Here is a 14,250-nt window from a genome sequence, read left to right on the forward strand (position 1 = left end):
ACTCCTGAGAATCATTAGGAAGTAATTAGCTTCGTCATTTTGGGTAATGTCTTCCTGTGCCTTCAACGAAGAATCGCAGAAATACTCCTTCAGAATTTTCCAACTTTTTTCTTCATGATGCAGCGCTTGGCAGTGGTGATGGTTCATCATGTGGAGCCACTGATGACCTCACAGAATTCTTTTCATTACCTTGTAAGATAGACAGATTGATAGGCAAAGAGTTTTGAGGTAATGCCCTTTGACTCAGTGGTTCTATCTCCACAGATAAGGAACTGCCACAGCATTACTTTACAATGCATTGTCATCTGGTAGGGACACATTTCCGTCCCTCAGTGACACTCGTATCTGTCTCCGTTTACAAGTAAATGCGAAATATTCAGTGGCGGCAATGTCGCGATCGCTGGCAAGTTATTGTTGTAAATGCATGTAAATACGGTAGATTAAATAAATGAAATAAAGGTAATTTCGCATGTATCATCATAATAAACGTAATTTTTCCTCACTGATTGTGAAATGTGAGGTAACATCTTAAAATAAAAGACGTGTGCAGTCACACTTGAGATGAAAGCAGAAGGGAGACGTGTGATGCGTGTACTGCAACGCCACAGGCTCGCGCCTGCGGCCGGCTCGCGCCGGCAATATTAAACACTCGGAATGTCGTCGGCTCGGCTCCGGGAGGCTCACGCCGTGTCGGCGCGGCCCGGCCGCCAGTGTGACCACCGCCAATTCAAAACCATGTGTTTGATATCAAAGCGGGCGGCGACCCGGCCAGGCTCGGCTCGGCCCGGCCGGCAGTGTGAACGCAGCCTAAGATTCCGATGCAGCTGTGCAGGTTTACTGTATCCCTTGGACCTTCACACTGACCATGAACCACAGAAATTGCGTCGGGATTGAATACAAAATGGACAATGCCGACTGAAGTACAAGAAGAGTGAATCTTCTATGGGTTTGTGCATTAAGAGGCTCCTGGGAGTCCAGTATTAGATTCCGATGCACCAGGGCAGGTTTACTGTATACCTTGGACTTTCACATTGACCATGAAGTACAGAAATTGCATCGGGATAGATTACAAAATGCACAATGCCAACTTAAATACAAGAAGAGTGATATTTCTAAGAGTTTGTGCTTTGAGCGGGTCCTCGGAGACCAGTATTAGATTCCGATTCACCAGTGCAGGTTTACTGTATCCCTTGGACCATCACATTGACCATGAAACACAGAAATTGCATCGGGATGGAATACATAAGGGACAATGCCGACTTAAGGACAAAAAGAGTGAATCTTTTAAGAGTTTGAGCTTTGAGGGCTCCTGGGTGTCCAGTAATACATTCCAATGCACCTGTAAAGGTTTACTGTATCCCTTGGACCTTCACACTGACCATGAAACACAGAAATTGCATCGGGATGGAATACAAAAGGGACAATGCCAAGCTACGTTCAAGAAGACTGTAACTTCTAAGGGTTTGTGCTTTGAGCGGCTTCTGGGAGGCAAGTATTAGATTCCGATGCACCAGTGCAGGTTTACTGTAACCCTTGTACCGTCACATTGGCCATGAAACCCAGAAATTGCATCGGGATTGTTTACGAAATGAACAATGCCAACTTAAGTACAAGAAGAGTGAATTTTCTAAGGGTTTGTGCTTTCTGCGGCTCCTGGGAAGCCAGTATTACATTCCGATGCACCAGTGCAGGTTTGCTGTATCCACTGGACTTTCACATTGACCATGAAACACATAAATTGCATGTGGATGGAATACAAAATACACTATGCCAACTTAAGTACAAGAAGAGTGATTTTTCTAAGAGTTAGCGGTTTGAGCGCCTGCTCGGAGACCAGTGCTCAATTCCGATGCACCAGTGCAAGTTTACTGTATCCCTTGGACCTTCACATTGACCATGAAACACAGAAATAAAATCGGGATAGAATACATATAGCACAATGCTGACTGAAGTACAAGAAGAGTGAATCTTCTAAGAGTTTGAGGTTGAGTGGCTCCTCGGAGATCACTATTAGATACCGATTCACCTGCCCAGGTTTACTGTATCCCTTGGACCTTCACATTGACCATGAAACACAGAAGTTGCATCGGGATGGAGTACATAAGGGACAATGCCAACTCAAGTACAAGAAGAGTAAATTTCGTAACTATTTGTGTTTTGTGCGGCTCTTGCGAGACCAGTATTAAATAGCGATGCAACAGTGCAGGTTTACTGTATCCCTTGGACTTTCACATTGACCATGAAACACAGATATTGCATCGTTAATGAAAACAAAATGTACAATGCCGACTTAAGTACAACAAGAGTGAAACCTCTAAGAGTTTGTGGTTTGAACAGCTCCAGGGAGACCAGTATTAGATTCCGATGCACCAGTGCTGGTTTACTGTATCCCTTGGACCTTTTTATTGACCAGGAAACACAGAAAGTGCATCGAAATTGTATACAAAAGGGTCAATTCCGACTAAAGTACAAGAAGAGTGAATTTTCTAAGAGTTTGTGGGTTGAGCAGCTCCCGGGAGACCAGTATTAGATTCCGATGCACCATTGCAGGTTTACTGTATCCCTTGGACCTTTAATTTGACCATGAAACACAGAAATTGCATCGGGATTGAATACAAAATACACAATGCCTACCTAAGTAGAAGAAGAGTGAGATTTCTAAGAGTTTGTGTTTGAGCGGCTCCTCGGAGAGCAGTGTTCGCTTCCGATGCACCAGTGTAGGTTTACTCTATCCCTTGGACCTTCACATTGACCATGAAATACAGAAATTGCTCTGGATTGAATACAAGAGGGACAATGCCGACTTAAGTACAAGAAGATTGAATCTTCGGAGGGTTTGTGCTTTGAGCGGCTCCTGGGAGACCAGTATTAGATTCTGATGCACCAGTGCAGGTTTACTGTATCCCTTGGGCTTTCACATTAACCATTAAACACAGAAATTACATCGGGATTGAATACAAACGGGACAATGCCGACTTAAGTACAAGAAGAGTGAATTTTTTACGAGGTTGTGGGTTGAGCAGCTCCAGGGAGACCAGTATTAGATTCCGATGCACCAGTGCTGGTTTACTGTATCCCTTGGACCTCTTTATTGACCAGGAAACACAGAAAGTGCATCGAAATTGTATACAAAAGGGTCAATTCCGACTAAAGTACAAGAAGAGTGAATTTTCTAAGAGTTTGTGGGTTGAGCAGCTCCCGGGAGACCAGTATTAGATTCCGATGCACCATTGCAGGTTTACTGTATCCCTTGGACCTTTAATTTGACCATGAAACACATAAATTGCATCGGGATTGAATACAAAATACAAAAAATACAAAATACAAAAAAATACAAAAAATGCCAACTTAAGTAGAAGAAGAGTGAGATTTCTAAGAGTTTGTGTTTGAGCGGCTCCTCGGAGAGCAGTGTTCGATTCCGATGCACCACTGTAGGTTTACTCTATCCCTTGGACCTTCACATTGACCATGAAATACAGAAATTGCTCTCGATTGAATACAAGAGGGACAATGCCGACTTAAGTACAAGAAGATTGAATCTTCGGTGGGTTTGTGCTTTGAGCGGCTTCTGGGAGACCAGTATTAGATTCTGATGCACCAGTGCAGGTTTACTGTATCTCTTGGACCTTCAATCTGACCATGAAACGCAGAAATTGCATCGGAATTGAATACATAAGGCACAATGCCGACTTAAGTACAAGAAGAGTGAATCTTCTAAGAGTTTCTACTCTTAGTGGCTCCTGGGAGACCAGTATCACATTCCGATGCACCAGTACAGGTTTTCTGTGTCCCTTGGACCTTCACATTGACCATGAAACACAATAATTGCATCGGGATTCAATACAAGAGACACAATGCCAACATAAGTACAAGAACAGTGCATTTTCTAAGCGTTTGGGTTTTGAGCGTCTCCTCGGAGACCAGTGTTCGATTCCGATGCACCAGTGCAGCTTTACTGTATCCCTTGGACATTGACATTGACATTGAAACACAGAAATTGCATCGGGATGGAATACATAAGGGATAATGCCGACTGAAGTACAAGAGGACTAAATCTTCTAAGAGCTTCAGCTTTGAGCGGCTCCTGGGAGACCAGTATTAGATTCCGATGCACCAGCGCAGGTTTACTGTATCTCTTGGACCTTTACATTGAACATGAATCACAGAAATTGCATCGGGATTGTATACAAAAGGGACTGCCGACTTAAGTACAAGAAGAGTTAATCATCTAAGAGTTTGTGCTTTGAGCGGCTCCTGGGAGACCAGTATTAGATTCCGCTGCACCAGTGCAGGTTTACTGTATCCCTTGGACCTTTGCATTGACCATGAAACACAGAAATTGCATCGGGATTGAATGCAAAATACACAATGCCAACTTAAGTACAAGAAGAGTGAATTTTCTAAGAGTTTGTGCTTTGAGCAACTCCTCGGAGACCAGTATCAAATTCCGATGCACCAGCGGAGGTTAACTGTATCCCTTGGACCTTCACATTGACCATGAAACACAGAAACATCGGGATGGAATACATAAGGGACAATGCCTACTTAAGTTCAAGAAGGGTGAATCTTCTGAGAGTTTGAGCATTGAGCGGCTCCTGGGTGCCCAGTATTTGATTCCGATGCACCTCTGCAGGATCACTGTATCCCTTGGACCTTCACAATGACCATGAAGCACAGAAATTTCATCGGGATTGAATCCAAATTGGACAATGCCGACATAAGTACAAGATGTGAGAATTTTCTAAGAGTTGTGGTATCAGCTGCTCCTGGTAGACCAGTATTAGGTTCCGATGAACCGGTGCAGGTTTATTGTATCCCTTGGACCTTCACATTGACCATGAAACACAGAAATCGCATCGGGATTGAATATTAAAAGCACAATGCCGTTTTGAGAACAAGAAGAGTGAATCTTCTAAGAGTTTGTGCCTTGGGTGGCTCCTGGGAGACCAGTATTTGATTCTGATGCACCAGTTCAGGTTTACTGTGTCCCTTGGACCTTCACATTGACCATGAAACACTGAATTAAATGGGAACCAATACAAAAGATACAATGTCGACTTCAGTACAAGAAGAGTGAAACTTCTAATAGTTTGTGATTTGAGCGGCTCCTAGGAGACCAGTAATAAATTCCGATGCACCAGTGCAGGTCTACTGTATCCCTTCGACCTTCACATTGACCATGAAACACAGAAATTGCATCGGGATGGAATACGTAAGGGACAATGCCGCCTAAAGTACAAGAAGAGTGAATCTTCTAAGAGTTTGAGTTTTGAGCGACTCCTGGGTGTCCACTATTAGATTCCGATGCACGAGTGCAGGTTTACTGTACCCCTTGGACCTTCACATTGACCATGAAACTCGGAAATTGCATCGGGATTGAATACAAAAGGGACTGCCAACTTCAGTACTAGAAGAGTTAATCATCTAAGAGTTCGTGCTTTGAGCGGCTCCTGGGAGACCAGTATTATATTCCGATGCACCACAGCAGGTTTACTGTATCCTTTCGTCCTTCACATTGACCACGAAACACAGAAATTGCATCGGGATTGAATACAAAAGGGGCAATAAAGACATAAGTACAAGAAGAGTGAATCTTCTACGGGTTTGTGCTTTGAGCGGCTCCAGGGATACCAGTATTAGATTCCGATGCACCAGTGCAGGTTTACTGTATCCCTTGGACCTTCACATTGACCATGAAACACAGAAATTGCATCGGGATTGAATACAAAATGCACAATTCCAACTTAAGTGCAAATAGAGAGAATTTTCTAAGACTTTGTGCTTGAGCGGTTCCTTGGAGACCTGTAATACATTCCGATGCACCAGTGCAGGTTTACTGTATCCCTTTGACCTTCACAATTACCAAAAAACACAGAAATCGCATCGGGATTGAATACAAAAGGGACAATGCCGACTTAAGAACAAGAAGAGTGAGTCTTCTAAGAGTTGGCGATTTGAGCGGCTCATGGGAGACCAGTATTAGCTTGCGACGCACCAGTGAAGGTTTACTGTATCTCTTGGCCCTTCACATTGACCATGAATCACAGAAATTGCATCGGGATTGAATACATAAGGCACAATGCCGACTTAAGTACAAGAAGAGTGAATCTTCTAAGAGTTTCTGCTCTGAGCGGCCCCTGGGAGACCTGTATTCGATTCTGTTGCACCAGTGCAGGTTTACTCTATCGCATGGACCTTCACATTGACCATGAAACACAGATATTGCATCGGGATTGAATACAAATGGGACGATGCTGATTTCAGAACAATAAGAGTGAATTTTCTAAGAGTTTGTGGTTTGAGCGGCTCGTGGGAGGCCAGTGTTAGATTCCGATGCACCAGTGCAGGTTTACTGTACCCCTTCGCCCTTCACATTGACCATGTAACACAAAAAATTACAGCGGGATTGAATACAAAGGAGGCAATGTCGACTTAAATACAAGAAGAGTGAATCTTCTAAGAGTTTGTGCTTTGAGCGGCTTCTGGGAGACCAGTATTAGGTTTCGATGCACCAGTGCAGGTTTACTGTATCCCTTGGTCCTTCACATTGACCATGAAACACATATATTGCGTCGTGATTGAATTCAAAACGGACAATGCCGACTTAAGTACAAGAAGAGTGAATCTCTTCAGACTTTGTGCTTTGAGCGTCTCCTGGGATACCAGTATTAGATTCCGATCCACCTGTGCAGGTTTACTGTATCCCTTGGACCTTCACAATGACCATGAAACGCAGAAATTGCATTGGGATTGAATACATAATGGACAATGCCGTCTTAAGTACAAGAAGAGTGAATCTTCTAAGAGATTGTGTTTTGAGCGGCTCCTTGGAGACCAGTATTAGATTCCGATGCACCAGTGCAGGTTTAGCGTATCCCTTGGACCTTCACATGGACCATCAAACACAGAAATTGCATCGGGATTGAAAACAAAAGGCACAATGCCGACATAAGTACAAGAAGAGTGAATCTCCTAAGAGTTCGTGGTTTGTTCGGCTCCGGGGAGACCTGTCTTAAATTCCGATGCACCAGTGCACGTTTACTGTATTCCTTGGACCTTCACATTGATCATGAAACAAAGAATATGGATTGGGATTGGATACAAAAGGGACAATGCCGACTTAAGTATAAGAAGTGTGAGTTTTCTAAGAATTTGTGGTTTGAGCGGCTCCTGGGAGACCAGTATTAGATTCCGATGCACCAGTGCAGGTTTTCTGTATCCCTTGGACCTTCACATTGACCATGAAACACAGAATTCGCATCGGGATTGAATACAAAAGGCACAATGCCCACTTAAGTACAAGAAGAGTGAATCTTCTAAGAGTTTGTGCTTTTAGCGGCTCCTGGGAGCACAATGCCAACTTAAGTACAAGAAGAGTGACTTTTCTAAGAGTTTGTGGTTTGAGCAGCTCCTGGGAGACAAGTTTTAGATACCGATGCACCAGTGCAGGTTTACTGTATCCCTTGGACATTCACATTGAGCATGAAACACAGAAATCGCATCGGGATAGAATACTTAATGCACAATGCTGAATTAAGTACAAGAAGAGTAAATCTTCTAAGGGTTTGTGGATTGAGCGGCTCATGGGTGACCAGTATTAGATTTCGATTCACCTGTGCAGGTTTACTATATCCCTTGGACCTTCACATTGAGCATGAAACACAGAAATTGCATCGGGATTGAATACAAAAGGGACAATGCCGACTTAAGTACAAGAAGGTGAATTTTCTAAGAGTTTGTGGTTTAAGCGGCTCCTGGGAGACCAGTATCTCTGAAACCACAAACTCTCAGAAGATTCACTCTTCTTGTACTTAAGGCGGCATTGTCTCATTTGTAATCAATCCCGAAGCAATTTCTGTGTTTCATGTTCAATGTGAATGTTTAAGTAATACAGTAAATCAGCACTGGTGCATCGGAATCTAATACTAGTCTCCCAGGAGCCGCTCAAAGCACAAACTCTTAGAAGGATCACTCTTCTTGTACTTACGTCGGCATTGTGCCTTGTGTATTCAATCCTGATGCAATTTTTGTGTTTCATGGTCAATGTGAATGTCCAAGGGATACAGTAAACCAGCACTGGTGCATTGGAATCTAATACTGGTCTCCCAGGAGGCGCTGAAAGCACAAACGCGTAAAAGAATCATTCTTCTTGTACTTAGGTCAGCATTGTCCCTTTTGTATTCAATCCCGATGCAATTTCTGTGTTTCATGGTCAATGTGAAGGGCCAAATGATACAGTCAACCTTCACTGGTGTATCGGAATCGAACACTGGTCTCCCAGGAGCCGCTCAAAGCACAGATTCTTAGATGATTCACTCTTCTTGTACTTAAGTCGGTATTGTGCATTTTGTATTCAATCCCGATGCAAATTCTATGTTTCATGGTCAATGAGAATGTCCAAGGGATACAGTAAACCTGCACTGGCTCATGGGAATCTAATACTGGTCTCCCATGTGCCGCTCAAACCACAAACTCTTAGAAGATTCACTCTTCTTGTACTTAAGTCGGCATTCTGCCTTTTGTATTCAATCCCGATGCAATTTCTGTGTTTCATGGTCAATGTGAAGGACCAAGGGATACAGTAAAGCTGCACTGGTGCATCGGAATCTAATACTGGTCTCCCAGTGCACCAGTGCAGGTTTTCTGTATCCCTTGTACCTTCACATTCACTATGAAACACAGAAATTGCATCGGGATTGAATACAAAAGGGACAATGCCAACTTAAGTAAAAGAAGAGTGAATCTTCTAAGAGTTTGTGCTTTGAGCGGCTCCTGGGAGCTAACTCGTTACAATACACCCAGGAAGTGGAGAGCAACCCGCACTGAGCACCTCAAAAGGCAGAACATTGGGAATTATTGTAGGTGTAGCTTAATGTTATATCTGAAGGGAAGTAACAAAATAATGTGTACTAGGATGGGACAAACCTGCCCAAGTCCTCTACAATGGGTACCAAGGGTCTAAATAATGTTTTGATAACATTTTGTATTTAAAAATATTTGTGTGTATAAATTGTTCATGTTGATGTAAAATTGACAATTTAATAAATGGTCATGCTTAGGAACAATGTAAGAAATAGGTGTTATGTAAAACCCAGTGTGCTTTTGTTTGAAACGAAAATGGCTGTGGTTAGTGGAAAAGATGCGAAAGGCGAATTGGCATGCTACCTTGAGCAAGTGCAGGAAGTAAGTCACACAGTCTGTAGGCAGCAGTGATTGAGGTAACTCCTTTTTGGAGCAGAAGCTTTGCCTGCAAATTTTCATAAAAATGCCTCGGTTGAAGACTGCAAACAGCTTACAGCATAGCTGCGAGTTGTTGAGCTACTGTATGTAAAACTGAATGAAGCCAAGAAGAGAAATTGAGCCCATACAGCAAGAAACTTGCAGGCCGTAGTGTGGGTAGTTTAGCTGTCATAACTGTTCGCCACACCCAAGCCTACAGCCACCAGATAAGATTTTTTTCTATTTTTACCTTTTTACAGCATGAACCATTAATTTAAACTGTGTTTTAATAATCATTCTTGTACTTTACGGAAACTGGCTCACCCTGTTATTTCATTCTAATCATACATCTGTATAGGGTTCCTTCCTGGTGTTTTATTAATCCGAGTGTCCTATTTTACAGACTTATGAAGTTCCAAGTTAATATAAAGAGGCACCATTTAAATAGCTTTAGTGTAAATAATAAAAATGCTTTCTTAACTATTGCAAAGTGTTGTAGTTTGCTTACATAAAATTCAATCAGAGTGAAGCCAAGTTACTAAAACCTGTTAGATGGCTATACCGAATTAGTTCAAAGAATAATAGCTTTTGAAAGTAAATTCCACCAAGAAAGAGGTTTTCTTTAAGTGAAATGTTCAGTTAAAAAGTGTGTGCTTTAGTGTCTAAGTATGTAAGTTTCTTGATTATGGAAAGTGCTTTTCTATAGGTTGTCCCCACCACCCCGGCTAATTTTTTTTTACCTTCTTTGGAGTTATCTACTGGGCTTTTTCTTTTTTAAAAACATAATGTATAAAGATGTAGCCCAAAATTGTTTAAGTGGGGTAATTTATTTGAAGAGCCAAACTAAACAATAGCAAGAAAGTAGGCAAAATTCACATTTCTGCTTCTCCAATACTTCACTATTTCATTGCCAGTATAGGTTGGTGACCATTAAGTACATGTTTTAAACCACTAAATGAACTTGGAAATGAGTTGTCCTAGCTTCAGTATATTATTATTCACACTGTGTTTCTATCTAGCCCCTGGGTAAGATCTTAGGAAAAGAAGTGAATAGTCCAATTTACTTATCCATTAGACGCAACACATGGTAAATACTGTAAGAAGGATAACTCTGTTGATTATCTTTTCCTATAAACAGGACTATCCTTCCATAGTGTATTTTATTTGGAAACTATACTAAATTTTAGTAAGAGGGTTATACGTGGCAACATAGAGACAGGGTTTCTGTTATTTACGTAAAAGCATACTAATATCATAATGGTAGTGTTATAAGGTCCTATTAATGTGTGGACATGACATTTGTTAAATGTCTCACCACATTCCTATTGAAACTATTTACTCTTCTTGTAAATAACACCTATGACAATTTTATACAAATGTCCACTAAGACTTTGCTCGTCAACTTTCATTTAGGTAACAGCGATCTTTTAGATGTATTTAAATCAGTACTGTTAAGAAATACTGACTAGCTTTATTTTCAAGAATCTCAAGTTATACATACTGTTATCCTCCAATAAGAATCATTGGCCGATTCTTCATTTTTGACAGGTTCAGCATGCCTGCAATGCAAAACATTATCTTTTGTATTAACAGATGAAATCCAACTTTTAAATTTAATAAATGCTTATACAAACATAAAGTTTCTTCAAAAAATGTATTTCTGACAACTTCCTGTCACAGATAATTTTCACTGAATGTTGCAACCCAGTTATATTGCTGATGAGAAGCAAATGTTGATCTTTTCCCTCTCTTCCTTCACCATCTCCTGTTTTGTTCACCTTGACATATTTCTACCAAAAAGACTACCCCAATGGATCCACTGCTTATATTTAACACACAGTAAATTCAGTTCAAATATTTCCTTAACACAGGATGTGCATTGACGAGCTTGAATTAATCAGAAAAATATAAACAGATACTAACCATTCCACAGCTCTTACAAAATACTTGCATTAAGTAATCATCAAAGCTACTTTTTGTACAGCAAGAGGACTAACAGTCAAAATGGTGCTACATGCTACAGACAGTGCAATACAATTTATTTTACTCATTGCTACAGCAATAAATGTACTTATAAAAATATTCAGACTTAGACTATAATCAAATACAGAGAGAGAAAATATTCTAACTAAAGAGATATAGCAGCCATAGGCAGATACAAATAAAAAAACTGATACTAATCTTAGCTTTGAGGACCAAAAGTTTCTTCATCTGGAAAATGTAAAAAGAGAAATGAGACTGTTCAAGAATTAAGGATGAAAATTCAGGATCTTGGGTCAAGGAAGATGGATGGTTAAATGAATGAAAAAACTAGACTGGACATGATGAAATTCAGTTGCGAAAGAGCAGCAGATGATGTAATTTTAAATGCTGAGAAATAAGATCTCTTCAAGAGGAGCCACCAAAAGGTCAAATAAGTGAAGAACTAGCTGAAAATACCGGTAAATGGGCTAAAATGGCGGCAAATAGATAAAGGAAACAGAAAGGAAGTGCTGAAGAACAGGCAACCAAACAACAACAACAACAACAACAATAATAATAATAACAGCACATTGTAGTAATACATAATAGCATTCCCACAACATCTGGAGGAAGATTTTCCACTAACAGAGCAATAAATTCATGAAGTCATCAAATCATTCCAAGACTTCAAAGCAACAAATGAAGACTCCACTACAGAAAAATTATTGAAATAGTCAGAACACACAAATGATCTACAACTGCTGTTTGAGAACATTTGGAAGCTGAAGAGAATATGGAAAGCATTAATCCACAGCTATGAAAAAAAGGGGACACACAAAATGTCAACAATTGCAGAGATGCCTCACTTCTGCCAGTGGTATATAAAATATTATCAAACATTCTCTGGACAGAGTTGTAGAAACTTTAGACAAATAACTGGGAGAATCTCAAGGAGCTCTAGAAAGGGAACACCCTGCACAGAACAGATGTTTATTAGAAAATCGATAATTCTCCACATACTGTTAATCACCAAACCTATAAGAGTATCATGTATTGGTTTCAAGAAAACATTTGATTTGGTAGGCAGAGAAATTATAGGTAAAATCATCAAAGAATTTTGTGTTAAAGCAAACATAATCCTCAAAACACTAGCAAATAGGATGACTGAAGCTAAATTTATGGGAGAAGTATCTCAACCATTTGAAATAAAAACTGATGTTAGACAAGGGGACAGTTTATCACCTTTACTGTAACACTGCATTCTAGAAAAAATAGAAAGTATCTGGAATTTGGAGAAAAAAAAATCACAAAATTGAACCAATAATTTTAGGATGAAAAACAAATGGAATTAAGGTAAACTGCCTGGCTTCTGCAGATGATTCTGGTATACTTTCAAAAAATCTGACAGACAGTTATTGAAAGAAATCTTTTGGAAGAAATGGCAAAGAGAGCTGGTCCCAAAATTTCAGCCGAAAAAACAACATTGATGACAATTTCAAACAATGCATCAACATTCTTAGAAAAAAAAAAAATGTAAAATAGCATTAGTAAGTAAATTTAAATATATTGGACAAACTGCACAACAAAATGGACTAGAAGAATTAACAGTAGATGCAAGAGTCAGCAAACTGGAGAGAGCAAATCGTTTGACAAAGGATATTTACAACAAGAAATGTACAACTAAAAAAACAAAACTAAAACACTATCCCACAGTGGTATGACCAGGATGTTTATATGGATGAGGATGCCTAGTGATGAACTATAAGCTGGACAGAACAGAGGTTCCTCAAAGGAGCATTATTAGAAAATAATGGTTGCAATACAAGCTACAGATGGCTGTAAAATGAGAAGTAATGAGGAGTTCTACAAAAATTTTGAGAAAATATCAGAAATAATATCTAAAAGAAGATTAATCTTTTTTTTTTTTATTAGAGACCTCTACTGAATGAGTAGTTCTGGAAGATGGAATCAATGATAGCATGGATTACAGAAATAAGAAAGAAACAACATCAAACAATCAGAAATAATAGAAAGAAACCTTTTTACAGATAAAATACTGAATTTAAAAGGATCATCACCTCTCCAAGATCAAAATTAATTTCATCCCTCTCAATAAGACCATGAAAACCGGAAATAAAATTCATAAATGTGATATTGCGAAGCTCAAAATCAATCAAAACATATTGGAACAATGCCACCAGTAACTGACAGTTGAATCCCATAAATGGGCAGACATTGACTCCATGATCCAACAAGCAGCTAATACTAAAATCCTGACAGCTAAAAAGAGGAATCATACATGGTGGAATGAGGTTTGTGGTGAGGTGGTGGCCCAAACAGCAAGTGCATGGAAAAAGTGGAACTCTACCAGGAGACCTGATGATTTTGATGTATTCCATGAAGTTCGAAAATATGCAGCCAGAACTCTACGAAGGGCTAAGCAGTTGCATGAGAAACAGCAGTTAGAACAGATCGATCAGCATTTCCAGATAAACAATGTCAGAGACTTCTATCAGACGTTCAAATCGAATTTGAAAGGATACCAAGCCCCTAGTTTTTGTTTTAGAGACGAAAATGGAAAGCACAGTGTTGTGTACATAGTTCCGCGTATTCAGCGCGTACACAAATTTCGTACTAGAGTGCGCCCCGCTAAGCACAACAGCGCAGGTGCAGCACTCGTCCATCTCCGCACTACGAGATGGCGCTGCCATAGAGACGGACCAAATTCTGCTTCCGCCGATCCGCGTATTAGTATGTAACGCAGCCAATGAGATTGCTGCTAACATAGAACACTTTCTCCTCGCGCATCACACTCACGCAGTGATACATGAACGTGCGAGGTATTATAACGAGTGTAAAGACCTTCGATCAGTCAGTCTGCATTTGTCTGCACCAGTCTGCATTAGTCTGTACCAGTCTGCATTAGTCTGTACCAGTCTGTACGAGTTCTACAATTGTCTGTACCAGTCCATAGTCAAGATTCAGTCTGCACCTAATAAGATTACCATATTCCTGTACATAGCCATGAAGATAAATGTATAGACACTTTTGTCAAGTATCCGAGATATA

General features: G+C 40.3%; 1 protein-coding gene across 1 annotated transcript in view; it reads right to left on the bottom strand.

Moving 5' to 3' along the window:
- Positions 1-10,722: 10,722 nt before the first annotated feature.
- Positions 10,723-14,250, bottom strand: part of LOC124585878 (molybdenum cofactor biosynthesis protein 1-like) — a 40,533-nt gene continuing 37,005 nt past the window's right edge. Inside the window, exon 4 of the mRNA XM_047131401.1 lies at positions 10,723-10,778. Coding sequence (XP_046987357.1) covers positions 10,723-10,778 — 56 coding nt within the window. The remainder of the gene's footprint in view (positions 10,779-14,250) is intronic.

Source organism: Schistocerca americana, unplaced genomic scaffold, assembly GCF_021461395.2.
Source record: "Schistocerca americana isolate TAMUIC-IGC-003095 unplaced genomic scaffold, iqSchAmer2.1 HiC_scaffold_51, whole genome shotgun sequence".
Classification (NCBI taxonomy): Eukaryota; Metazoa; Arthropoda; class Insecta; order Orthoptera; family Acrididae; genus Schistocerca; species Schistocerca americana.